This window comes from Chanodichthys erythropterus, chromosome 3 (genome assembly GCF_024489055.1).
Source record: "Chanodichthys erythropterus isolate Z2021 chromosome 3, ASM2448905v1, whole genome shotgun sequence".
In the NCBI taxonomy this organism is placed as follows: domain Eukaryota; kingdom Metazoa; phylum Chordata; class Actinopteri; order Cypriniformes; family Xenocyprididae; genus Chanodichthys; species Chanodichthys erythropterus.
In genome coordinates, this window is record NC_090223.1 from 22,977,253 (window position 1) to 23,003,422 (window position 26,170).

The window sequence follows — 26,170 nt, forward strand, 5'->3', positions numbered from 1 at the left end:
GCAATATATAATATTTCTGTCCACTAGAGGTCGCTAGAGACCTATTCAAAACAAAGGCGTAGCTTGATGACGCCAAGTTTGAGTGCGGAATCTTGAGGCATGTGGTCTCCACCTTACAGCCGGTGGAAAATAATTGGGATAGGACTCGAGCAGAAATCATGTTCATGGATGCGATTTTTAAAGTTACTGTAGTATGAAGCAGAGCAGGACCGAGTGTTGTGGGAGCTGAACGAGGAAACTGGAGCGATTGTGCAACACACACTGCGAGCAGCAGAACTTTTATTATGACACAGTTGCCGGTGCTACTTCCGCTTTTCCGAGTATGAGGTAATGCAGCTCTGTTTATCATATTAGATACATTTGAGTGTGTTGAAAATTATGTTATAACGTTACTCTGTGCGTTCACTCTGCGGCTGCTGTGAGACACTGTTGTACACTGTAGTAAGCTAGATCGATAATAGAAAATCATATTAAATGCTGGATGGCTTGTGTTGATAAATGGCATGCAATTAATTTTAAAACGATTGATGGAGAAAATGCTGTATTACTGTTACTAAAAATAAAGCTGCTTCTGATTATGCTATGTTAGCTACTTGACAAAATAGTGTTTTTGGCACGGTAAAGCATGGTACTCGCAAAAAATCAAGAAAATTAGATTTAAACAATAAGACTAAACGTGTTGAGCTATAACAACAATTTTCTGTCTATAAATATATCAAAGCAGTTGTTGCCTTGTCTATTAAAACATGTAAATATTAAAGCGTCTTTGGTGTTTCCATGGTTTCTACAAAATAAAACTGAAAGCGAGGGTAACGCAGGTATGACGCAATTGACAGGTGACTCCTCACACATCCTGGAGCCTTGGTTAAAATTGCAATTTTCTCATGATTTACAAATAGTTGCAAACATTTGGGATATTGCAAGTACTCAAGTGAACAAAATATATAACACTGGCCTAGTGGTTTTTGGATATTTTACTGCAAAATTATTACATATTGTACCTTAAATGAAAGAATTTTTATTTCTGGGTGAACTAACCCTTTAAAAGTATTGACATTATTTACAAAAATGAAAATAACGTAATTTATTACTCACCATCATGTTGTTCCACACCCGTAAGACCTTCCTTCATCTTCAGAACACAAATTAAGATATTTTTGATGAAATCCAATGGCTCAGTGAGGCCTGCATTCAAAGTAATGACATTTTCTCTCTCAATATCCATAAAGATACTAAAAACATATTTAAATCAGTTCATGTGAGTTCAGTGGATCAACATTAATATTATAAAGCGACGAGAATATTTCTTGTGCGGCAAAAAAACAAAATAACGACTTTTCAAGAATATAGTGTTGGGCCAATCTCAAAACACTGCTTTGGAGCTTTACGAATGGAATCAGTGACTCGGAGCGCCATTTCAGCATTTAGCCGTTTGATAGGAGATCCGAATCACTGATTCGATACAAAAGATTCGTAAAGCTCCAAAGCAGTGTTTTGAAATCTGCCCATCATATTGTTGAAAAATGGTTATTTTATTTTTTTGGGTGCACTTGTTGCTTTATAATATTAAGGTAGAACCACTGAATTCACACAAACTGTTTTAAATATGTTTTTAGTACCTTTATAGATCTTGAGAGAGGAAGTGTCATTGCTTTGAATGCATGCCTCACTGAGCCATTGGATTTCAACTAAAGTATCTTAAATTGTGTTCTGAAGATGAAGGAAGGTCTTACGGGTGTGGAACGACATGAGGGTGAGTAATTAACATTATTTTCATTTTTGGGTGAACTAACCCTTTAATATCATTTTTAATGATAGTAATTCTTGATATCAGGAATTTCAAGGTTAGAACTGGAAGGCATCAAGGCACGTCTGAATCCAGTGTTAGCTTCACTTCCCGTCGCCTGGGATGCTTCATCGGATCGGTTTTTGAAGGCAGCGTGGATGTATCCTTTGACAATCCTGTGCTTTCCATTCAGTTGAAAAGAAAGGCTGGTGGTCAACTTGAGTGTAAATAAATATTTATCACGTTTGATGTCTTTTCTAGCGAGAAATTACTATTGTAGTAATTAAATATTCGTTTAGTTATCAGCAAAGCTCTCTCTTTTTTTGCTGTAGTCCTTTACGCTGTCACAACTCTGTCCGAAATCAGTTTCGTGAGGTGCTTTTGTGCACAAAAGCTGCCTGCAAAATCATTGCCTGATATGGCATCGAAGCGACAATTCAGCCGCGGCCGCCTAAAAGCTGAAGCGATCACTTGCAGAAATCTAGTTATTGATATCAAAAATTACATTTCCACATTGTTCATATCAAGTATTTGCGTTTATACTAGTAACTAGTTTATACTAAATGGTTTAAAGTCAAATCAGCATGCCATAACCTTTTTTACTTGCTGTTTTCAAAATAATAGGAACTATATCGTGTGTACTGTATAATATTTAATAACAGTAGTAAGGTAGGATTCAGTACTAGCTTACTGCTGCTCGTCCGTCAGTCGTGTTGCAGTGCGCACTCCTCTCCTCGCGAGGCGCTCGTCCAGTCGCAGCTGCAGCATCTGTGCCGAGCACCGCCGAACAAGACGTTTTCTCGGACTTTCTGCGGACGGCGACGTTGACAAGTTCAATATAGTGTGTGAGCCGGGAACACTGTATGATATTAAAGTTTTATATCGATTAAAGTTAGGACAGTCTCGGGAAAATGGTCACATATTTCGGGCACGCGGCAGAGTGTGTGTGCGATAAATGAGGATTTGAATATATATAACTTGTAGACAGTTTGATGAACTCCATCCGCTCGCTTCATGTTCGATAGGACAGGAGGAGGAGGATCATTCAGAATTTGCCAAATCGTTCGATATTTGGAGGATATATACATATGGAAACAGGTAGTTGAATGATAGAGGAGTTTTAGTCCAGTGTTGTGATGGGTAAAGATTATTACAAGATCCTGGGCATAGCGAAGGGCGCCTCTGATGAGGAGATCAAGAAAGCCTACAGAAAACAAGCTTTAAGATTTCATCCTGACAAAAACAAAGCAGCCGGAGCAGAAGATAAATTCAAAGAGATCGCCGAGGCTTATGATGTCCTGAGTGATGCCAAGAAGAAGGACATCTATGACAGATATGGAGAGGATGGTAAGAGCTGTCATTGTCCCACTATAGACTGATAGACAGACAGACAGTCCTTACAAAGTACTGTGATAATTTTAGATAATAGTACTATGGTACTTTGTTATATATCGATAGATAGATAGATAGACAGACAGACAGAGAGGTCAGGGTTCGAAATGAACATTTTTTTGTTGATAGCAGTGGTGCCCCTAACTTCAAAAAGTTAGGAGCACCAGTAAAAATTTAGAAGCACCCACCGAAAATTAAGGAGCACAACTACAATATATATATATATATATATATATATATATATATATGAATGAAGACTTCAGATGCAAAAGCCTCTAAGTGCCGTCTGAAATTTTTCTTCTAAAATTAGCATTTTTATCAAGCTTGTATGTTTATGTTCAGTTATTTCAGTTTAAAGGCAATGAAAAGGACCTATTAATTGCCATTAAAGTGGAATTACTGAACCTAAACATACGAACTTGATAAAAATGCTCATTTTAGAAGAAAATTTCAGGCAGCACTTAGAGGCTTTTGCATCTAAAGTCTTCATATATATATATATATAATATATATATATATATATTTCATATGCAAATATATATTAGGGCTGCAGGATTATGACAAAATATTATAATTGTCGATTATTCCCTTGAAATTGAAATTGTGATTATTATTTACGATCATCACAATTTACATTGAATGATGTTTTGAGTTGATTTCTAGCATTGTTTTAAGCAATGCATGCCATATTTTTGTTAAAATAAGCAAGCTGAAAACACTCTTCATGAAAAACGTGTTGCTTTTCTATAACATTAAGCCTCAAATGTCAACTATACATTGGCTCGTTTTTTTCTTTAAATAAAAAATTAAAAATATCTATGGTATTATAATGTCATACTACAACTAAAATTAAAACAATGGGGAAAAAAAACCTGTGAAAAAAAAAAAAAAAAACATCTTAAGCATGCAGAATAATTAAGTGGATACATTATTTATTTAAAAACATCACCACATTTTTTTTTTTTTTTAGAGGAATGAGAACAGTAGTGATGCCCCATGATTTTTCATGGCTGATTCCGATTATTTTACAAGCAAATGAGTCGATTCCAAGAGTCATTTTTTTTTCTTTGTTTAAGCATTTTTTATTATTATTTGCTCTTTAACAGGCCAAATTGGCCTTATACAAACAAACAAACAAAAAATCTGTAGCCATTTGAAATTAGAGGCAAACACTGTATTTTAATCAAAATCCAAACAAAGATGCCACACATATGTAACATGAGCAGTTGATTTTTATTTAAATTAGATTTAATTATAGGATTTAAAGTCAAAAAAAAAATTGTCTGACTTCAGATTTATGAAATTATGCTACGTAAGACACACCTGCACAACACAAAAAAACAGCCGACGGACTGAATGAAAATGAAAATTCACTCTCTGACAGTAGGTGGCGCTTATGGAACAGCAGAGGTTTCTTTGGGTACCGCTGCACTTATAAACACTAGTGCTGAGATTTTCTGAATGCATCACGATTCTCTCTTGAATCAATTCTGAGCTTAGTTTTTAACTGCAAATGGCACTGCGTGCTTTAGAAACAGCCTATAAAATAATCATTCATAAAGCTCAAAAAGGTTGAAGGGAATTACAAGGGTGTTTGCAGTGGGCTGTTTACATTCATATCTCATCAAAAAAGCATTCTGAGGTGCAAGAACATTCTTAGACTCAGACAAATGCACGAGCGCTCTTCTTCGTGAGCATTTGAGCATGCAGTTAAAAAATAGCTTAGATTGCCCTAATAAATTCTACTTTATACAGAGGTAAGCGGAAAATAAAATGCCTTTCTGAAGAAAATCAGTTGCCTTCTGAGATAAAATATAAACCACACTTCTAATTCAATATTTATATTTTTCTTCTTATAGTTCATGCATCATGAACAGTGAGCTTGCTGTGCCTTGTGCAGTATTTTCTTTGCTGGCACGTCTCTGTTCTCCTCTTTGTGTCAGTGTTCAGCATGTTCCATCTCTGGCCTATTATTCTGTTACAGAGATCGGCCAAAATAAAACTAAAAAACGTTTGCCGATCGACCTTGTGTTTGGAGCAAAAACCATCCGGTTCTGTTTTATGGCCAGTCAGTGCATCTCTAGAAAACGGGTCACACCACAATTATTTGCTTTCAGATAGATAGATAGATAGATAGACAGACAGACAGTTTGATAGATAGCCCTTAAAAATGTGCTGTGATGGTGCCATGGTACAATGTTTAGTACTTTTTTTCTAAATTAAATTGACAAAGTACATACTGATACACACACACAGATATGCTATTATGCCATTAGGAAAATTGAAGAGCAACAGCAGCACTTACATGTAATTTCATTCATACTTGACACTAGAGGGTGCCCTTGCACAGAAACTCCAGAAGAGAGACTCATGAGTAATAACTTCCTGGAAATCCCTAATTTGGACAAAGACATCCAGCGATCGCTGTAGCTGAATAAAACACAGATAAAGACTTTTTTAATGATTAAACATGAAGAGAATTAACACACCATTGCGACGGTATTATGGTTTATCTGTTCTTCTAAGTCGGGTATTTTCATAAAGGTAATGAATATTTATAATGCAATGCCAGTCAGCATAGCCTTTTCACTGTATATAATACTATAAAATAATAACATTTCTTTTTAATTTCTGTTTGACTAATAGCATTATTTATTTTTAATTTTTTCAAGATTTCTGTAGATATTGCGATATAAGTTATCATAAATTCTTCTGTGTAGTGAAAAATCTGATATCGTGACAGCCCTAATTATAAAAATTTAAAATGATATAACCAACATACATTCACATTCTTGTTTTCGTGTGAAGAAAGCATGCCTACAACTGAAAGAGAACAGCACTCTCATAGAGAGAGTTTTACTGTGGCGTTACATAATGTTAGTGTCATTTCAACATCACTGTACATTTGCAATATTTTGATAATTTTGATATATCGTGCAGCCCTATTCTTGGCCAAAATTAGTTTGAACTGACATCACACATGGTTTTTTGATTTCACGAAAAGTTTATTGGGGCTTAAAAGGATAGATCACACAAAGCTGAAAATTATCCCATGATCTACTCACCTTCAAGCCATCCTAGGTTTATATGACTATCTTCTTTCAGACGAACACAATCAGAGAGATATTTAAAAATATCCTGGCTCTTCCAAGCTTTGTAATTTGGGTGTGCAAAAAGCCCAGAAAATGCATCCATCCATCATAAAAAAATAATCCATATAAAATGTTTAATAAAGGCCTTCTGAAGCGAAGTGATGGGGTTTTGTAAGAAAAAAATATCCGTATTTAAAACTTATCTAAAATAACTAGCTTACGGCGGGCTGTACGCATACTGAGCAAGTCGAGGCCTTCATTAAAGGGTTAGTTCACCCAAAAATGAAAATTCTGTCATTTATTACTCTCCCTCATGTCGTTCCACACCTGTAAGACCTTCGTTAATCTTCAGAACACAAATTAAGATATTTTTGATAAAATCTGATGGCTCCGTGAGGCCTGCATAGGGAGCAATGACATTTCCTCTCTCAAGATCCATTAATGTACTAAAAACATATTTAAATCAGTTCATGTGAGTACAGTGGTTTAATATTAATAGTGTAAAGTGACGAGAATATTTTCGGAAAGAATCAGCATATCAAATCATGATTCGGATCGCTTGTCAAACCGTCAAACTGCTGAAATCACGTGACTTTAGCGCTCCGAACCGCTGATTTGACACGCTGATTCATAATGCTCCGATGCTTCCTGAAGCAGTGTTTTGAAATCGGCCATCACTAAATAAGTCGTTATTTTGTTTTTTTTGGCGCACCAAAAATATTCTCGTAATTTTATAATATTGATATTGAACCACTGTACTCACATGAATTGATTTAAATATGTTTTTAGTACATTAATGGATCTTGAGAGAGGAAATGTCATTGCTGGCTATGGAGGCCACATTGAGTCATCAGATTTCAACAAAAAATATTTTAAATTGTGTTCGGAAGATTAATGAAGGTCTTACGGGTGTGGAACGGCATGAGAGTGAGTAATAAATGAGTTCATTTTTGAGTGAACTAACCCTTTAACCAACTGGAGCCGTATGGATTACTTTTATGATGGATGGATGCCTTTTTTTTTTTTTTGGCTTCAAAATATGGCCCCCCATTCACTACCATTATAAAGCTTGGAAGAGCCAGGATATTTTTAAATATTTCTCTGATTGTGTTTGTCTGAAGGAAGATAGTCATATACACCTAGGATGGCTTGAGGGTGAGTAAATCATGGAATCATTTTCATTTTGGGGTGAACTATCCCTTTAAGTGTGGCATGTATGGACTAAGTGAGCACCCACAGTAGTGCATACAGTTAAGCTTTAGCTTTTTTGAGTGAAGCCTAATGACCTTTGGTGACCGTGTGAGTTTTCTCTGAATGCTACAAACACAGGAGCATGTAGTGTGGAATCGGCGAGGGACTTTATGAAACCCGCTCTGATCTCCAGATTAAGAATTCAAAGTGTACAGTGTGACTGGATCATTCCTGTGAGCTGGTTCTGCTCTTTTTATATATGCTGTTTCTTATATTTCCCTCAATGTTGACTTGCTGTTTTCCCACAAACACCATTTCTTTTTTTCTCTCCGCAGGGCTTAAAGGACATGCCGGAGGAGGCACCAACGGCCCTAGCTATACTTTCCATGGCGATCCTCATGCCATGTTTGCAGAGTTCTTTGGCGGCCGTAGCCCGTTTGATCAGTTTTTTGCATCCGCTGGTGGTGTAGATGATGACATGGACATTGACGACCCCTTTGCGGCCTTCGGAATGGGAGGAATGGGCGGCTTTCCCAGATCCTTCAAGTCTCGGCCAGGCGGTGTGCACAGGGCCCGAGAAAAGAAGAAAGATCCTCCAGTAGTGCACGAGCTCAAGGTGAGTCTGGAAGAAGTGTTCTCTGGTTGCACCAAGAAGATGAAGATCTCTCGCAAGAGGCTGAACCCGGACGGCTGCACCATGCGCAACGAAGACAAGATCCTCACCGTGGACATCAAACGTGGCTGGAAGGAGGGGACCAAAATTACCTTTCCCAAAGAGGGAGACGAGACGCCGACCAACATCCCTGCCGACATAGTGTTTGTGGTTAAGGACAAGATTCACCCTGTTTTCCGGAGAGACGGCTCTGACATTATCTACCCTGCAAAGATATCCCTTCGCGAGGTGAGTGTCTAGTGTCTGCTGCTGAGATAAAGTTACTTAACTTCCAGTAATATACACCAGTGAACTTCTGTTAAGCTTACAAAAAGTGTTTGAGTACAGTAGAGAGATTTATTAACCCATATTTTAAAAGCAGAATTATTTACTAGGCTTCATTTCATAAAGTAAATCTTTATGTAAAAATAAAGTAAAGTTGTGTGTGTGTGGGGGTTAGGGGTTGAAACTTTATCAGATGATAGTAGTCTTGCTCGCTACTCAGATATCTGGACTCGTCCAAATCGGCACTAAAGCGATCAAGAGTTGAGAATCGCTTATAACTCCTAGACCGTTTGTCCTAGTCAAGTGTCTTATATCATTGAAATCCTTGGCTTAAGACAGACAAAACATATATCTTGAATTTTGTGAACTAGTCATAGTTTTTTCGCCCGATCGGAACCGATCCAGTGCAGAAATCTTCTCTAGATTGTGAATATAAATAATTATCAAAAAAAAGTTGAAATTTTTATACAGGGTCATTAAGGGGCGCCAAAATGTATGATGTGGGCGGAGCCACTTTTACCAAACTGGCTATAACTCAAGAACGAAATGAGATATTTGCACCAAACTCTGTACACATCTGTAGGGGCTCAATCTTTGGTCACGATAAAAAAAGATTGTGTCGATTGGACACAAGTTGGCGCTAGGGCTGACCGATATATCGCATGCGATTGTCACGCGCATTTCGTCAGTAAAGCCGGTTCCCTGATTGCCGCTAAATCGCCATCACCTGCTTTCAAATGGAGCGGCATTTAATAGACAGAGCTGTAGTTCACTGATAAGCTACGCAATATCGCGTTCATTATCAAAGGCGATTCATCTGCGATATGAACACGATATTGCGTGTCTATTAAATGCCGCTCCATTTGAAAGCAGGTGTTGGCGATTTAGCGGCAATCAGGGAACCGGCTTTACTGACGAAATGCGTGTGACAATCGCATGCGATATATCGGTCAGCCCTAGTTGGCGCTATAACTTGAAAAAAACTTGAAACTGTCTATAACCACCTGACCGTTAGTCCAACTGAGTTGAAAATTTGGCATGCAGTGTCTTGGTGTCCAAGGTGGCATGATAGTCTATGAGAACATTGGCGTATCTCAAAAAACATGGCCGCCATCGGCCAATGAAGTTTGAGCACCTATTAGACAAGGTTAGCGGAGGCCGATCGGAATGAAACTCGGTGGGCATGTTCAACGCATGGGCCTAGAGGTCTGTAAGAATTTTGAAAGAAATCGGCCACCAGTTGGCACTAATGAGTTTTTACGCCTCTGTAATCACAGATCCACACAATATGCATATCATTTATAGATCTCTTCATGCTGAACAACCAATCAAATCGTCAAATCATGTCAATCAAATCGTTCATTAATTATTCACGAATACGTGAAAAACCTACTTTTGCGAACTAGTCCTAGGTTTTTCGCCTGATCGGAATGAAACCAGTGTAGGACAATTCTCTGGACTCTTTAGATCAAAAATTATCAAAAAAAGTTACCTTTTGGGTCACTATAACAGGGTCATTTAGAAAATGGGCGTGGCAAAATATACTTAAAAACCTGTAATTCCTAAACGAAAACTAAGAACTTCACGAAATTAAGTGAGCACATGCAGCATATGACTCAAAAGAAGCATACCAACTTTTATTGAGATCGTACCATAGGTGGCGCTATAACTGTTAAAAAGCTTTAAAATCCATATATTTTCAGTTGTAAATGGCTGAAAATGGTCAGTTCCTTCTATGATTTAGATGGTTACATGCTTGCTAAATAAAACTTGCTAAATAAAACGCATATGTGCTTAAAGGTGTTAAATGCTTGAACCCCGGTAAATGCTGCTTGCAGCTTTATTTTTATTTTTTTTCCTGGTAAAAATTGTGCTTGAGATTTTTTTATTTATTTTTTTTTTTGGAAAACTCCAGGTTTACTGTGCTTTTTGTGTCCGGCAGTTATACAACCCCGCCCCTACTAATTGTCTCCCTTAACTCACAAAATAAGTAAATTTAAAAGAAGAGAAATTAAGGCAAAAGTTAATCTTTTTGTCTTTTCTTTTCTCCCTCTCTAAAGGCTCTGTGCGGCTGCACCATCAGCGCTCCCACCTTGGACGGCAGAACTGTCACAGTGACATCACGTGATGTCATCAAGCCTGGTATGAAGAAGAGGATAGTGGGAGAAGGACTGCCTCTGTCCAAATTTCCTGAAAAGAGAGGAGACATGGTGCTTGAGTTCTTAGTGAAATTTCCGGACAAGTTGGGACCAAGTGCTCGGGAAGCTCTGGTTCAGATCCTACCTCCTTGATCATTGCAACCTCTGGAGGAGAGACTCCCTGATCAGATCCTGTGATCAGGCCCTTTTGATTTCATAGATATTATTGCACCTGAAAGCATCAGTGATCAGTAATGTACAAATGAGTCAAGTTCAGAGAAACACAATAGCGCTCCAGTATATTATTTATATCCCCTTACTTGTATCGCAATGCACTTTTACAAAACACTGTGAAATGTTTCAGAAGTAATTTAGCGACTTTCACACATTTTGCAGTACCTAAGAGTAAATGCTCCGTCATCCTCCTGTTTACTTCTTCAGGTTTCTTTCCCCTTTGAATCTGTGTTTATATTTTCTTTTATTAAAAATTGATTCCAATTTTAGACTCTGAGCAGTAAACATTTCAATCACCTTTGAACATTAGGGTTTTATACATTTTTAAAGATCTCAAATAGTAATTATAAAACTATGGAAGCTTGTTTCTGCCATGAAATAAAAAAGGTAATTGCAACTTTTTATTTAACAATTCTGACCTTTTTTCCTCGCAACTGAGTTTATATCTCACAATTCTGACTTTTTTTCCCTCTGAATTGCAAAAAAGTCAGAATTGCAGAACTGTGAGTTATAAAGGCACAATTGCATGATATATAGTGCAATTGTGAGGTTCAAGATTCAAAGTTTATTATAAGCCCAAAGGGCGATTTTTGGGAATGTTTTTATTCTCAGAATTCATTGTTTATATCTCACAATTCTGACTTTATTGCATGTTATAAAGTCAGAATTGGTAGATATAAACTCGCAATTACTTTTTTTTTAAATTTAGTGGCAGAAACAAGCTTCCGTATAAAACTGTGTGATTGTGAGTGTGAGATCCCAATGATGGGGCTGTTGGGAGTTTTGAATAGAGTGGGCCCAATAAATTCACAAGGGCTTACGAGCATTTTCACATTGCTTCCAGAGCATGTTAAGGTGTGGTCACTTTTACCGTTGCTTGGCAAAATTTCAGTCATTCTAAAAATTGAAATCCAGTCATTCCAATAAGAATCTGTGCGATTGGGAGTTTTGCGTGAGGCCAAAAAAGTTCCCCATGCAGATTTTGCTCATGTTCATGTTGGTCACACACATTTCTGCTATTGACAATGACCCTTTTTCACATGAAATTTTACTAATGTGACCACACCTTTAAAGTCTAGTCACATTTAGGTGTAATTTTGTGGGGAAAAAAGGTCCATTTTCAGTGTAGTGAGATATGAAGCACATCTCAGACAGAAGTTACTTTTAAACCAAGCAGCTTTCTGTTGGTCAATGCCATAGACTAATAAAAAAAAAAAAAGATGGACACAATGTCTCCCTTAATTTCAATTAACCTGAAATCGCGCTTAACTGTTTGGCTTAGTGCGATTATGAAATCGGTAATGCTGTGATTATTATTTTTTTATTCGCAGCATGTCAGTGAAGCACGGCTCTGTGATCAGTAGTAAATTCTGCTCCATCTGAATGCCCTGTCGACGTGCATTTATAACATGCATTTGAAAAAGCAACACACATTTAACATCTTTCCAAACATGGAAAAACATGTATGAACCTCTTGTCCAACAAAAGATAACATAACATGTTTTTACTCCAAACTCACTTCAGTGTTTGAAATAACATCCTTCTTTGAGATTCCTACACAGAACAAGGCATAAAAGAATATTATTTCATAGTATTCTATACAGTGATAAAGGCCACGTCGATTAGCATTGCATTATACATACACTTTATTATCATGAAAACATCCAAGAAGGCTTGAAGAACTCCGATAAACCATATATTGCCGTAGTCGTGTGTTTATTAGACACGTTTAATTGATCAAAGCATTTCAATCTTCTGTTTATTCAGCTACAGCAATAGTGTGATGCCTATAGGCTCCGAAATCGCGTACTGAGTAGGTACTACATTTGAATTTAAATTTACTTCATGACCATTGAAAAAGTATGTTCTATATAGTACGAATGCATGTATGAATGAAATCCGGACGACGCCATGTTGTTATTGTCACATGACCTACCAGCGTCAGTTATGTCCCTTCAACTTCAACAAATCCTCTCCTGTGGCCTTATGGGATAGAAAAGTGTCCATCGTATGCGCACTTCAGAATCTTACCGGAAGTAGCAAGTCATACTTTTCGCCTACGCTGCGTCCGAAATCGAATACTACTCTACTACATAGTACGCAAAAAACAGTATGCGAACAGAGTAGCTTGTCCGAAATCATAGTAATCGAAAAACAGTAGGCGAAAAGTACCCGGATGACTTACTACTTAGCAGCGAGATTCTGAAGTGTGCATACGATTTGTTTTCAATTAATTGTGAAGCCCTTGGAGCAAGTGTCTTGTAGTGATCGTGAGGTGGAGCCCACACTCCCAACTTCAGGATGTGTGCGGCACACTTGGTCAAAGTAGTGAATTTGCATGACCAACTTGAACCCGTTGTGAAATCTGTGTGGGGAAATCTTTTGCGCTCATGCAATTGTGTGGTTTCCTATTGGAATGTCTCGATTTTGTTTGTAAACATTCGCTGTGACCGCACCTTTATGCTGCTGACAACACTCACTTTCTCCTGCTAGGAGTGACCCATGAGGGGTTACTGTGATCTTCATGTCAACACTGTGACCTTGAGCACTTAATTGTTCCATTGAAAGCGTCTCTTAATTTTTTTTGGTGTATTTGTTTCAAGTACATTTCAGGTTTAAAAAAAGCCTGAATGTAGCATTAATTATCTATAAATGGGTTAATATTTTGGGAAGTGTTGGGTGAATTGTGTATTTTTTGTGACTGGTGGTGCAAAAATGACACTTTAGTTTTCTACATTTTTATTTGCTAACCGGCATTCATTTGTGTGAATTCACAGTTATAAAACACCATAAAACATACATTACAATTTAAACCTTCTGTTGCTTGCAATAAATGTAGCCTGAAAATCATATTCTTTCATGGCCCTGGAAACACAGCATGTGCATATTTTTAGATTCATTTATTTATGCTGTTATTGTAATACACACTTATTATGATGATGTACAGTGGTGGCAATTTTATAGATCATACTGGATATTGCATCTTAGAACTGCCGTTACCACAAGTAATTTTTCAAAGAAATGACAGTATTTGTGCCAAGGCGAAGGCACATATGCACACAGTTCAAAGTACCTCACATTATTTCCGCATCATCAGCATGCTATTTGAAATTCACAATGAATAAATTTAAGAAATGTGTTTTTCTGTAAAAAAAAAAAAAAACTTTATATTGCTGTTTTTTTAGTGGCATGCCTGACAACCCTTTAATAACATGCTTTATGTTTTATTTCATGCAATTAAAGGCTTTACAAGTGGTGTCTTGTAATAAGTCTGTTACTGGACTGTATATGCTCCATGGTCATTTATAAAGGGTTAGTTCACCCAAAATTAAAAATTGTGTCATTAATTACTCACCCTCATGTTGTTCCACACCTTTGTTCATCTTCAGAACACAAATTAAGATATTTTTGATGAAATCCGAGAGGTATATGACCCGTCCATAGACAGCAATATAATAAGCACTTTCAAGGTCCAGAAAGGTACTAAAGACATCGTTAAAATAGTTGACGTGACTGCAGTGGTTCAACCTTAATTTTATGAAGTGACGAGAAAACTTTTTGTGCGCAAAAACAAAACAAAAATAACTTTATTCAACAATCTCTTCTCTACGGAAGAGGATTAGGGCCAAGCAATAATAAAAAATAAAACCATCTCAAGATTAAAGTTGTTAAAATTCGAGAAAAAAGTCTAAATAAAATGTTGAGAATAAAATCATTAAATTACGGGAAAAAACTTGTTAAATTTCAAGAAAAAAGTCTAGATAAAATGTTGAGAATAAAGTCATTAAATTACGAGAAAAAAGTCGTTAAATTATGAAAAAAGAAAGAAACTTTTTTCTCATAACAATGACTTTATTCTCAACATTTTATCTCGACTTTTTTCTCGAAATTTAACAACATTTTTCTCATAATTTAACGAATTTGTTCTCATAATTTCACGCCTCACTGTCAGTGTTAGTTTGGTAAGTGTCGTTATGTTTAGAGGGTGCTAACATGCTACCTCACATTACTGTTAGCTGCTTTAGCTTCAGTCTATAAATAGAAACACAACAGACTGCTTTAATCCTGACACTTAAACGCATGCAAATGATTTTTTTTAATTAACTGAGTTCATTATTTAGTCAGATAACGGTTTGAGGAAACAGGAGAAAACCAGATACTTTCTTCTTGTTTTTGGTTGAATGAATCCTGTGTAGTTTAGACGTAAAATTTCCCCCTAATTAAAATGAAAATTTAAACAAAACTTTTTCTTTTTTTCATTGTATATTAAATTTGCTACAAATATACATTTTTTTAAATCTAAGGTGTGATTAATGTTTTATAAAGACTTTTTTCTCATAACATAATGACTTTATTCTCAACATTTTATCTAGACTTTTTTCTCGAAATTTAACGACATTTTTCTCATAATTTAACGAATTTGTTCTCGTAATTTAATGACTTTTTTCTCGTAATTTAACGTGTTTTTTCTCATGATTTAACAACTTTAATCTCGAGATGGTTTTATTTTTTTTATTGGCCCTAATCCTCTTCCGTACTTCTCTTCCCTGTCATTATCCTTACGCGGATTGACGCAGTAAGCACAGTGAAGGCTTCCGTGTTTACGTCCAAATGTCCAAAATTGCATGCGTGTGATGCTGACGCCAATAATGTGCTGCTGTTGTGACGTAGAACCTGGAAGCGCTGAATGTAAACAACATATGAGAATGACACAGAACAGAAGAGATTGTTGAATAAAGTCCTTATTTTTATTTTGTTTTACGCCCAAAAAGTATTCTCGTTGTTTCATAAAATTAAGGTTGAACCACTGCAGTCATGTCGACTTTTTTAACAATGTCTTTAGTACCTTGTTGATTATATTGTCTATGGATGAGTCAAATTTCGGATTTCATCAAAAATATCTTAATTTGTGTTCTGAAGATTAACGAAGGTCTTACGGGTTTACAACGACATGAGGGTGAGTAATTAATGACAGAATTTTCATTTTTGAGTGAACTAACCCTACAATGTTGTTAACTCTAGAAAGGTTACGAGTAAAAGTATTAAAATTATCGGACAATTTATTTATTATATTTTTTTCCTAGTTCTCCTCTGCTCTAAAGTATTTAAAAGACATATTTACCCCAAAAATGAGGAGTATTAGCATCCACACACAAGCACGCATCCTGTTCATTTTAAATGCCCGCTGCAGTTTTGTTGTCTGTCGTATTAGATGCTCGTGCTCAGTTTAAAGTCAGGTGAATTGTGACTGGTTGTCATGTAGTTATTGTTTATAAGCTGGAAAAATAGTTCTGAAAGCGATTCCAACGTTTTTGTTTTCATTGGAGTGGACTTCCCGTTCTCTTAGAATTTGCACGATTATTAAAGAGTAGCTAATGTGCGGGAACCTTGTTTAAAAAATAAATAAATAAATTGGCATGAAACAGAAGTTGCGATAGTCTTTTCCCCAATAGAGTACCTCAGAGATAACGTGTTTTTGTAGGCCAACCCGGAAGTTAGCGGCGCACGGGTTCCCTCGATCAAAAGCCTATTAATTTTTCCCATAGACCTTTGGAAATCGCAAAAAATAACCCTTTATTAAACACAGAGCTTATGACAATGCTGTCCAAATGTCCCGTTTTTAATGATGACGTTTAAAGTCCCCGCCAAAGGAAGTAATCCCTTTTAACAATTTGTTAGCAACTGCCGTTTTTAAGACACAATAAAGGTTTAATAAAATCACGAGCGGGTTATAACTGGTGTTTTTTTATGTCAAAGATCAAAACGTGAAAATATTTAGAGGCTTTGTTAACCACAGACCTTATTTCAGGCAATTTAGCAAAAACCCATTCAAAAAAACCCATTGACTTCAGGGTGATGGAACCGGAAGTCCTAAAATGCTAACTCGCTTCCGAGTTTTGCCTACAAAAATGAAATGATGACATCTCGAACAAGCAAAACTAAGGCGGGGTTGATTTTGTCCATTGTGAGTTAATTGACCCTTCGCTGGGAGCTTGATTGACAGGCAATCTAACCAATCATAACGTCGAATCCACGGCTTGCTGGAAATAGCAACTAGAGGGGGCGGGTCTTTGCGGATGCTTGTGGTCTGCTATTGGTCTTTCTCATGTGAGCGACAGGTTCTCCCGCCCTTGCGCCAAGTAAACACGTCGTCGGAGAAGAGATGTTGTTGCAAGAGAGGGAAGTTAGTTTGATTAAGATTAGATTATGATGGAACATGAATTTAAAAAATAAATGATTTATACTACAATTGCATAAAAAATAACTGTCAAGTTTCATGGTGACTTTAAACATGAATGAAATTATTAAAGTACTATTTTTATATACCACTTTTATCACAAAACCTTAATCTGCAGGTTTATCCACTTCTCAATCTTGCCATCAAGGGGCGCTGCTGTGCACTGCATATGTGCTCAGGGGTCCATGGGCTTCACTGGGTGTACTTTGGGTACACTAGTGGTCAGATATAGCTTTTATTTCTAAAAAAAAAAAAAGCGGTTGATGTTATAACCGCATCACACCTATAGGTGGCAGCAGCGCGCACGTGTTTGAGCTGTGCTGCTGTTCAGTGTCTCGATAGAGGAAGAACTGCAGGTTCTGTTGAGTGATGTGATATCCGCCTTCCTTTCACATATCAGAACATACTCCCTAAACCCCGCTTTAACCCTCCTCAGCAATCATCTTTTGCAATGAATGTATTATAAGTCCGACGTCCCGGCGGTTCATGGTTGCCTCACTGTCAGTGTTAGTTTGGTAAGTGTCGTTATGTTTAGAGGGTGCTAACATGCTACCTCACATTACTGTTAGCTGCTTTAGCTTCAGTCTATAAATAGAAACACAACAGACTGCTTTAATCCTGACACTTAAACGCATGAAAGTGATTTTTTTTTAATTAACTGAGTTCATTATTTAGTCAGATAACGGTTTGAGGAAACAGGAGAGAACCAGATACTTTCTTCTTGTTTTTGGTTGAATGAATCCTGTGTAGTTTAGACGTATAATTTCCCCCTAATTAAAATGAAAATTTAAACAAAACTTTTTTTTTCTTTTTTTTTTAAATTGTATATTAAATTTGCTACAAATATACATTTTTTAAATCTAAGTTGTGATTAATGTTTTATAAAGACGACCTAGATGTCGTCCATATCGTTTTGGAGAAACGTCTTGATGTATGATTGTATCAGTACAACCCTATTTTGAGTTCCCACAGTCATAGAAAATACCAGGAAATAACAGGGAATTGAGAATTCAAGTAAAAGATATATGAATGCATAACATAGTGTAAAATCTAAATGTATATTGTGAGAATGTTTTGATGTAGGAATTTAAAAATAAAGGATAGAAAATACATTGACATTTATTCATCAAATAATGATAAAATTAGTACTTCCTTTTTTTTTTTTTTACTTTATTAAGTGTTACTTGCATTTAGTTGTATGAAACCAGTGTATTATATATCATTTCCCCCCAAACTAAGTCTTAAATTAAATTACATTTACTTCTTTTTTTTTTTTTTTGCTTGTATATTCAAATTTCCTGATAATTTACTCACCCCCTTGTTGTCCAAGATGTTAATATCTTTCTTTCTTCGGTCGGAAAGAAATGAAGGTTTTCGAGGAAAACATTCCAGGATTAGTCTCCTTATAGTGGACTTCAATGGGGATCAATGGGTTGAAGGTTCAGTGCAGTTTCAAAGGGCTCTACATGATCCCAGACAAGGAATAAGGGTCTTATCTAGTGAAACGATTGGTCATTTTCTAAGAAAAAATAAATATTTATATACAGTAACGGTCAAAAGTTTGGAAACATTTTTTAATGTTATCTTATGCTCATTTAGGCTGCATTTATTTCATAATAAAAACAGAAAAAACAATATTGTGAAATATTATTACAACTTAAAATTATGATTTTCTGTTTTGATATTAAAATATATCAAATGTAATTTATTCCTGTGATCAAAGCTGAATGTTCAGCATCATTACTCCGTCTTCAATGTCACATGATCCTTCAGAAATCATTCTGATATGAAGATTTATAATCAATGTTGGAAACAGTTGTGCTGCTTAACATTTTTTTTTAAACCTGTGATACTTTTTCAGGATTCTTTGATGAATTAAAAATCTGCATTTATTTAAAATAGAGATATTTTGTAACAATATACACTACCGTTCAAAAGTTTGGGCTCAGTAATTTTCTTTCTTTTTCTTTTTTAAAAAAATAAATTAATACTTTAATTCAGCACAGATGTGTTAAATTGATAAAAAGTGGTAGTAAAGATTTATATTGTTAGAAAAGATTTATATTTTGAATAAATGCTGTTCTTTTGAACTTTTTATTCATCAATGAATCCTGAAAAAAGTATCACCGGTTCCAAAAAAATTTAAGCAGTTTCCAACATTGATAATAACTATCAAATCCTCATATTAGAATGATTTCTGAAGGATCATGTGACACGTGAGACTGGAGTAATGATGCTGAAAATTCAGAAATAAATTATATTTTAAACTATATTAAAATAGAAAACCATAATTTTAAATTGTAATAATATTTCACAATATTATTGTTTTTTCTGTATTTATTATGAAATAAAGCCTTAATGAGCATAAGAGACTTTGTTCAAAAACATTAAAACTTGTAATGTTTCCAAACTTTTGACCGGTAGTGTACTTTTTAACCACAAATGCTCGTCGGTACTTCCACCTACATTTCACATGACCTTTCCAACATGAATACGTCATGTGTGGTACGTCGAAGAGCAGTGCAAGATGAGCATTTCTGGTTAAAAAGTATATTCTTTTTATTTTTTTATAAGAAAATGACCGATCGTTTCACTAGATAAGACCCTTATTCCTCGTCTGGGATCGCATTAGAGCTCTTTGAAGCTGCACTGAAACTAATTTTGACCTTCAACACGTTGAACCCCAGTGAAGTCCACTATAAGGAGAATAATCCTGGAATGTTTTCCTCGAAAACCTTAATTTCTTTCTGACTGAAGAAAAAGACAATCATTTTAAATGACATGGGGGTGAGTAAATTATCAGGAAATTTTAATTCTGAAGTGATTGAATCCTTTAAATTTGTTACAAATGTATCTTTTCTCCATCTCAGTTTGTTTCTCTTTGCGTCACAGGTCTGGAGATTTCCTTTGAATGGGTCGAGAGACTTTCTCCTTTGATTTGGGCACATAACGAACTTCATTAAAGGAGGTGCAAAGACCCCTTTGTATTAAAACTTTGTGCCTGTACAATAAACAAAGGCAGCAGCACCCAAAATGCCACTTGGATTGGGACGCAGAAAGAAAGCGTCTCCGCTGGTGGAGAACGAGGAGGCCGAGCCGATCCGGGCTGGACTGAACGTCCCAGGGTTGGATGGCCTGGATGGAGGCAGGGTCAGCCTGGGTGAAGGAGCTGCCCATGAGGGCTTACCACCTCCACCCACCAGCTTGCGACCTCGCCTGATCTTCCACACCCAGCTGGCTCACGGCAGCCCCACGGGTCGCATTGAGGGCTTCAGCAATGTACGTGAGCTCTATGCCAAGATAGGAGAGGCCTTTGGGATTCTTCCAACAGAGGTGAGGGGCATTTCTCTTTGCTTTGTAAGCAAGCCTTGTTGATTATGCTGACTAAATGCCTACTTCATTTCCCAGGTGATGTTTTGCACACTGAATACTCACAAAGTGGATATGGACAAACTTTTGGGTGGCCAGATCGGGCTGGAGGACTTTATATTCGCTCATGTGAAGGGTCAGAGGAAAGAAGTGGATGTCTTTAAAGGAGAGGATGCACTGGGGCTCACCATCACTGATAATGGAGCTGGCTATGCTTTCATTAAGGTGAGAGAAATGATAAAGGATTTTAAAGGGGGACTATTATTCTCCTTTTCACAACATGTAATATAAGTCTCTGGTGTCCCTAGAATGTATCTCAAGTTTCAGCTCAAAATACCCCACAGATCATTTATTATAGCTTGTCAAATTTGCCCCTATTTGGGTGTGAGCCCCTATTTTGTGTCCCTTTAAATGCAAATGAGCTGCTGCTTCCTGCCTGCTTTCCAGAATAGGGTGGAGATTTAACAGCTCACGCTTCGATTGCTCAACAACAACAAAGCTGGACAATCTCACGCAGCCAAAATGAAGATTCTCAGTAACGGTGTTCAGCCTTATATTGTTCAAACCGGAGTCAACGTTGATGGAGAGACTCAAGAAGAAGTTACAACTTTTAGAATGAAACTGGACATTTCTGAATGATTACTTGATAAATTTATGTAGTTGCCGTGTTGATTAAACTCATCGACTAGCATGTGCCGTCATGTTAATCTTTTGTGCAAATCCAGCGTTAAATTGACCCTCATTTGTGAAGCAGTCAAAATGACGGCATGTCAACAACACTCTACTACAACAACTCTTCCTCTTCTCTAAAGCAGCCCAACATGGCCTCATCCCCTTTGTTGAGTGTTCCCAGGGGCAGGGTTTACGTAAATTTAAAAAAAAAAAAATAATAATTTTATGTCACTAAGAAGGCCGGGAAGAAGCTCATTGTAGTCCTTAAAAAGCAATTTCTGTAAAAGAAAATATCTCACTTTGCTTTGAACTTTGAGCGTCATAACTTTGCAGATGTTGTTTTTGCTTAAATGGCAACATTACACACTAACTAAAGTTAAAAAAAGTGAAATCAAAATCAAGGACCCCTTTAAAGATGCGAGTAAGTTCATGTTTTTGATATCTAAAACTAAAGTGGTTTTCACACTTGAAATAGTTTACATTGGGTCAAACCCCAGGTAAACAGAGTCTTTCAAACACTTTCATAGACGATCTAGGACGTCGGGGAAGGTCTCATTTTTTTAAGTTTCTCTACAAGCTGTTCACACATTGGCAATAAAAAGTCATTAATGCATGAAAATTCTTCATATCACCCTTTTAAAACATATTATCCAGAATAACGCTATATAAATGTAGCTTATTATATATATTTTTTTAAATAGATATTTTAAATTGTAATATTTATTACTGTTTCTTTACTGCCTTTTCATCCAAAACATTCAGTCTTGGTGAACATAAGAGATTTCTTTCAAAAACATAAAAGAATCAGTAATTGTAAAACAGTATTGTATATCACAACATACTTATTCAAATCATCTGTTTCCTTTGCAGAGAATAAGAGAAGGCAGTATTATTCATCAGATCCAGGTCATCAATGTGGGCGACATGATCGAGTCGATCAACGGGCAGATCCTCATTGGCTGTCGCCATTATGAGGTTGCCAAAATGCTGAAGGAACTGCCTAAAGGGAAAACCTTTGTCCTGAAGCTGGTGGAGCCTATGAAGGCATTTGGTAAGAGATTTTGAACATACTGTGTAGCTGACATTGATGGCCACAGTGAATTTGATATGATGATTTTGACCTTCTTTTTTTTTTAGACATGATCAGTCAGCGGTCAGGAAGCAGGTCGGGCTCTGCACAGTTAGGAACAGGCAGAGGAACCCTGCGCCTGAGATCTAAAGGCCCAGCCACCGTAGAGGAACTGGTATGACTGCTGGGTTAAATGCCTTGCTCAGGGGTATAATGATCTCAGATCAGTTCAGTTCATGGGTCACTAAACAGTGAGTCAGCAAATATGAGTTTGCTTTTGTCTGCTTGGAGAAAGGTTTTGCAGTATGATACACACTGCAGTTTAATATATTGCAAAGCATAACATAATTATCAATCAATAATATAATTATCAACGACCTAGATTTCATTAAATCTTCCTAATTGAGAAATGACAATTTCACAGTTTGCACTTATTTAGAAGGCTTTTTCACAGGGTCTTAAAGTATTAATTTGCCCTTCCACAAATTAAAGTCTTGAATCAAAGCATAAAGTCTATAAATTCATAAAGTCATGGCATTAAATGTTGCATGCACTGCAATAAAAAAAAAAAAAAAAAATTCCTCCGTATTTTTGTCTTGTTTTTCAATTCAAATATCTCAATGTTCTTAAATCAATACACAATACATGCAAAATGATATGAAGTCTTGTTTTCGGAGAAACCGGACAATATTAAGTGAGTTTACACCTGAAACAAAAACAAATATCTGTCAGTGGTGCATGAAAACTTGTTTTCCCTCTGAATTATGATGACTTTTCTGAGCCCTTTGGAAGATATTTGTTCATGTCTTAATCATAAAGTCACTTGATAATGGTCTGTTTCATTTTATCTTGTCATTTTGCTTTTTGAGTATCTTGATTTTTAGACATTTGCACTGCAAAAATAACTAATCAATGTTAGCTTTTCAGGTAAGCAAGGTAATCTTTTTATTCATTCTTTCTTTGTGTTGCAGCCGTCGGCATTTGAAGAAAAAGCTATTGAGAAAGTGGATGATCTGTTGGAGAGCTACATGGGTATTAGAGACAGTGAACTCGGTATGTTATCTTGCGTATTCCATTTTTTTTTTTTTTTTTTGTAAGTGGCGTTTCTAACTCCCACACTCATTCACAGCTGCCACAATGGTTGAGCTCGGCAAGGACAAGAAGAACCCGGATGAGTTTGCTGAAGCTTTGGATGAGAATCTGGGCGATTTTGCATTTCCAGATGAGTTTGTGTTTGATGTGTGGGGTGCCATAGGCGATGCAAAGGTCGGTCGTGTGTAATTCTAGAAAAGGCTAAAATGGTAATTCTAGAAAACAGTCCTTTAGGAACACTATTTTAATTTTGTTCTTTTTGGGAGCAAATGCTGGGATGATTTTTAAGAACGCTGGAAACACTTGTATGTAGGCCTCTAACTCCACTTTTTTTTAAGATGCAGATGTTATCAGGACACTATATTGAATGCATTTTTAAAAGATTTAAAATTGTATTCAGATTTGACTAGGTTGAGCCTAATCACTTATATGTCTTATTTAGTCGGATATCAAGCAAAAGATGCTGAGACTCATTGAATTTGCAAGGCGTTTACTCCAGGAACCATGTCTGGTATCCCTGTGAGGTTTCTCTGTTACATACTGTGACTTTCACTTGCACTGTGTTGCCCGACGCTGTATAAATTGCACGGCACAGATCACAGGACATACAGTGCAGAGATCAAGGCAATGATGGTCTGCACTGGTGTGGATCTGACCCGTCCCGTGGCAGAATCATGGAGCATTTGTCTTATCAACACTATAATGATTCCCTAAAGCATGTGCTGTCTTGTTATGTACTCTTGTCCTCTCTTATATTAAGGATTTCAAGTGGCTTAGAAGTTGTTGCAATTAACTATTTCCGAATGACCTCTAGTGCTTTACATTTCCAGTTCTGTGGCTTAGCTCTTATTTTAAAAGAGTAAAAGAAACAGGGAAGAAATAAAACATCGGTTTTCATTTTAGTAGTGTGGTCAACTACCACCTAATGCCAAACATAAGGAGATCTTTTTTTTAAAAAATCAGTATTAGCAAGTATCATAAAGTATTATAAAATATCCTTTTCAGGATTGATAGAGGAATTATGAAGGGATTAAAAGTTGGGCTGGGCGATATGACAAATTTCACACCAACCGTCATAGTAGCCAAACAGATTTAAAATGTTTATGCATAAAGAATCAATCAAGTTGTCCAGACTGATTTGAACAAAATGAACATAATGAAGATTCATTTTCATCTTCATGCACAAATATAACCAGTACATAGTAATAAACAACTATATTTACCTACATATATTTTATGTCACGAGGATGTAAGTGAATTTTTTTATTGATTTATGTAAATTAATAGTTTTGGATCTTCTAAAGGGACATGGGATGGGAGGAAAAAATTATTTTTCAATTCGCAATGCTTTTGTGTTCGCTTGGAAAAGCTATTGCATTCTCCTGAGAAACGTTTTTCTCGCAAAACGTTTGTGATGGAAATAATATGAGATGGGAGGAAGTCAACAAAAGTCAGTGCTTTTGCAAGCAAACATAAAGTTTCTTAGGGGAACACAGTACTATTTCGAGAGAAAGCAAAAGTTTTGAGAGTGAACATAACACAAAAGCATTGAAATAAAAATCTCATATTTTTTCCCTCACAAAAGTTTTGCGAGCCAATGCCAAGTTTAATGACTCATAAACTCTGTATGTTGCTTAATTTTATACTGCCTGCCAGCAGAATTATTGTGAGTATATTGTGAATATTTGCTATATATCGCCCAGCCCTACTTGTAAGTGAATATTAAAGCACTGATTGGAAGGTAGAGGCTGTGGATGGCATTGATTTAAGTGTTATATAGTGTTGATGTGTTTACGGAAATTACACTACAGTAGCATTCCCAAGATACTGACAGTAGTACTGCACATATGACCAAACACGGACGTCAGACACTGAGCACATGATGATTTCTAGAGTTAGTGGAACTCAGAGATGATTATTACTCTTAACCAGGCTGTTCAACACTGTAGTATTTCTACATCTGTACCATCAGAGCATGTTTAAAATGTAAAGTACTGATCATGTGATGGTTACAACTTTAAACTTTATATTTCTTTTTGTATTATTATTTAGCCAGTCGCCATTTCTTAAAGGGGGATATAAGGTAATGTTTAAAGGACCAGAGCAAAAATGTATAAAAAGAAGAAAAAAAAAATAAAATAAATGTTTAGGTGTTACTTTTTACATACTGTAAAGCTATATCAGTGTAGCTTGAACACAGCGCTCTTGTGGTTGATTTACTTTGGACACTTTTTTTTCCATTCAGTTCTTTTTGAACATATTTAGATATGTTGTCTTTAAAAATGAATAGTTTACACTGATGATGTAATGGTTTTGGTGGATTCATGTGACACTCAGACTACCTTCAAATGGCAATAATCATATAAGTCTTATATATGTTACATTTTTTTTTTTTTCCATTGACAGAAATGCTATTGCACCAAATTGTTATTTGTTAGAATTATTTCTCAACAGTATTAAAATAAACAAAATGATTTGTGTGATTGTTTTTGTGTTCTGGAAGCAGGAGGTGTTTTTGTGTCTTACGGTTGTTCATTGAAACACTGGGTTCGTTCTCCTTGGCTGAACAACCTCACCAAGGGCATATTTCCATTCTTTACGTTTGCATTACCAATGCAGCCATATAGGGAAATTAGTGACCTGCACTGAAAATATAATACAAGACTTGTTAGTATAGTATTCTTAAAGTTGGGTAAAGTTGGTTTTATATTCGCACATTTGGACTTCTGATAAATTCAGACTTTCCAATAAATGTACAATAAATTAATGTTTGCGAATTTTAAGCAGTGACATGATATTGACAAAGAACGATTGTCAACTTACAACATTTTTCACAGTCGATCAAAATAGGCAAGTATTGTTTTAATGGCATATTTACTTGTGAATGTCCACTGAATGTCCAATGTAGTGTGATTAACAAGGTTATTGAATACGGATGTCCGAATGTGCCACAAAATATA

At 36.2% G+C, this 26,170-nt stretch overlaps 2 protein-coding genes across 2 annotated transcripts; both read left to right on the forward strand.

Moving 5' to 3' along the window:
* The first annotated feature begins 2,603 nt into the window (after positions 1-2,603).
* Positions 2,604-14,114, forward strand: dnajb1a (DnaJ heat shock protein family (Hsp40) member B1a). Its single transcript, XM_067381408.1, has 3 exons — positions 2,604-3,133; positions 7,797-8,362; positions 10,459-14,114. The coding sequence occupies exons 1-3, from the start codon at positions 2,923-2,925 to the stop codon at positions 10,687-10,689; spliced, it is 1,008 nt and encodes a 335-aa protein (XP_067237509.1). The 5' UTR covers positions 2,604-2,922; the 3' UTR covers positions 10,690-14,114.
* Positions 14,115-17,361: 3,247 nt separating this feature from the next.
* Positions 17,362-25,626, forward strand: gipc1 (GIPC PDZ domain containing family, member 1). Its single transcript, XM_067372021.1, has 7 exons — positions 17,362-17,523; positions 19,901-20,341; positions 20,417-20,602; positions 21,920-22,100; positions 22,187-22,293; positions 23,090-23,171; positions 23,248-25,626. Exons 2-7 carry the CDS (start codon positions 20,042-20,044, stop codon positions 23,397-23,399), a joined length of 1,008 nt encoding a protein of 335 aa, XP_067228122.1. The 5' UTR covers positions 17,362-17,523; positions 19,901-20,041; the 3' UTR covers positions 23,400-25,626.
* Positions 25,627-26,170: the final 544 nt, after the last annotated feature.

Excerpts from the sequence above, each read along its gene's own strand:
- dnajb1a (XM_067381408.1), top strand. The coding sequence starts at position 2,923 with ATGGGTAAAGATTATTACAAGATCCTGGGCATAGCGAAGGGCGCCTCT. Across the intron at positions 3,134-7,796 it reads TGACAGATATGGAGAGGATG|GGCTTAAAGGACATGCCGGA; the intron begins GTAAGAGCTGTC and ends TTCTCTCCGCAG. Across the intron at positions 8,363-10,458 it reads CAAAGATATCCCTTCGCGAG|GCTCTGTGCGGCTGCACCAT; the intron begins GTGAGTGTCTAG and ends CCCTCTCTAAAG.
- gipc1 (XM_067372021.1), top strand. The coding sequence starts at position 20,042 with ATGCCACTTGGATTGGGACGCAGAAAGAAAGCGTCTCCGCTGGTGGAG. Across the intron at positions 22,101-22,186 it reads GGAGCCTATGAAGGCATTTG|ACATGATCAGTCAGCGGTCA; the intron begins GTAAGAGATTTT and ends TTTTTTTTTTAG. Across the intron at positions 23,172-23,247 it reads TATTAGAGACAGTGAACTCG|CTGCCACAATGGTTGAGCTC; the intron begins GTATGTTATCTT and ends ACTCATTCACAG.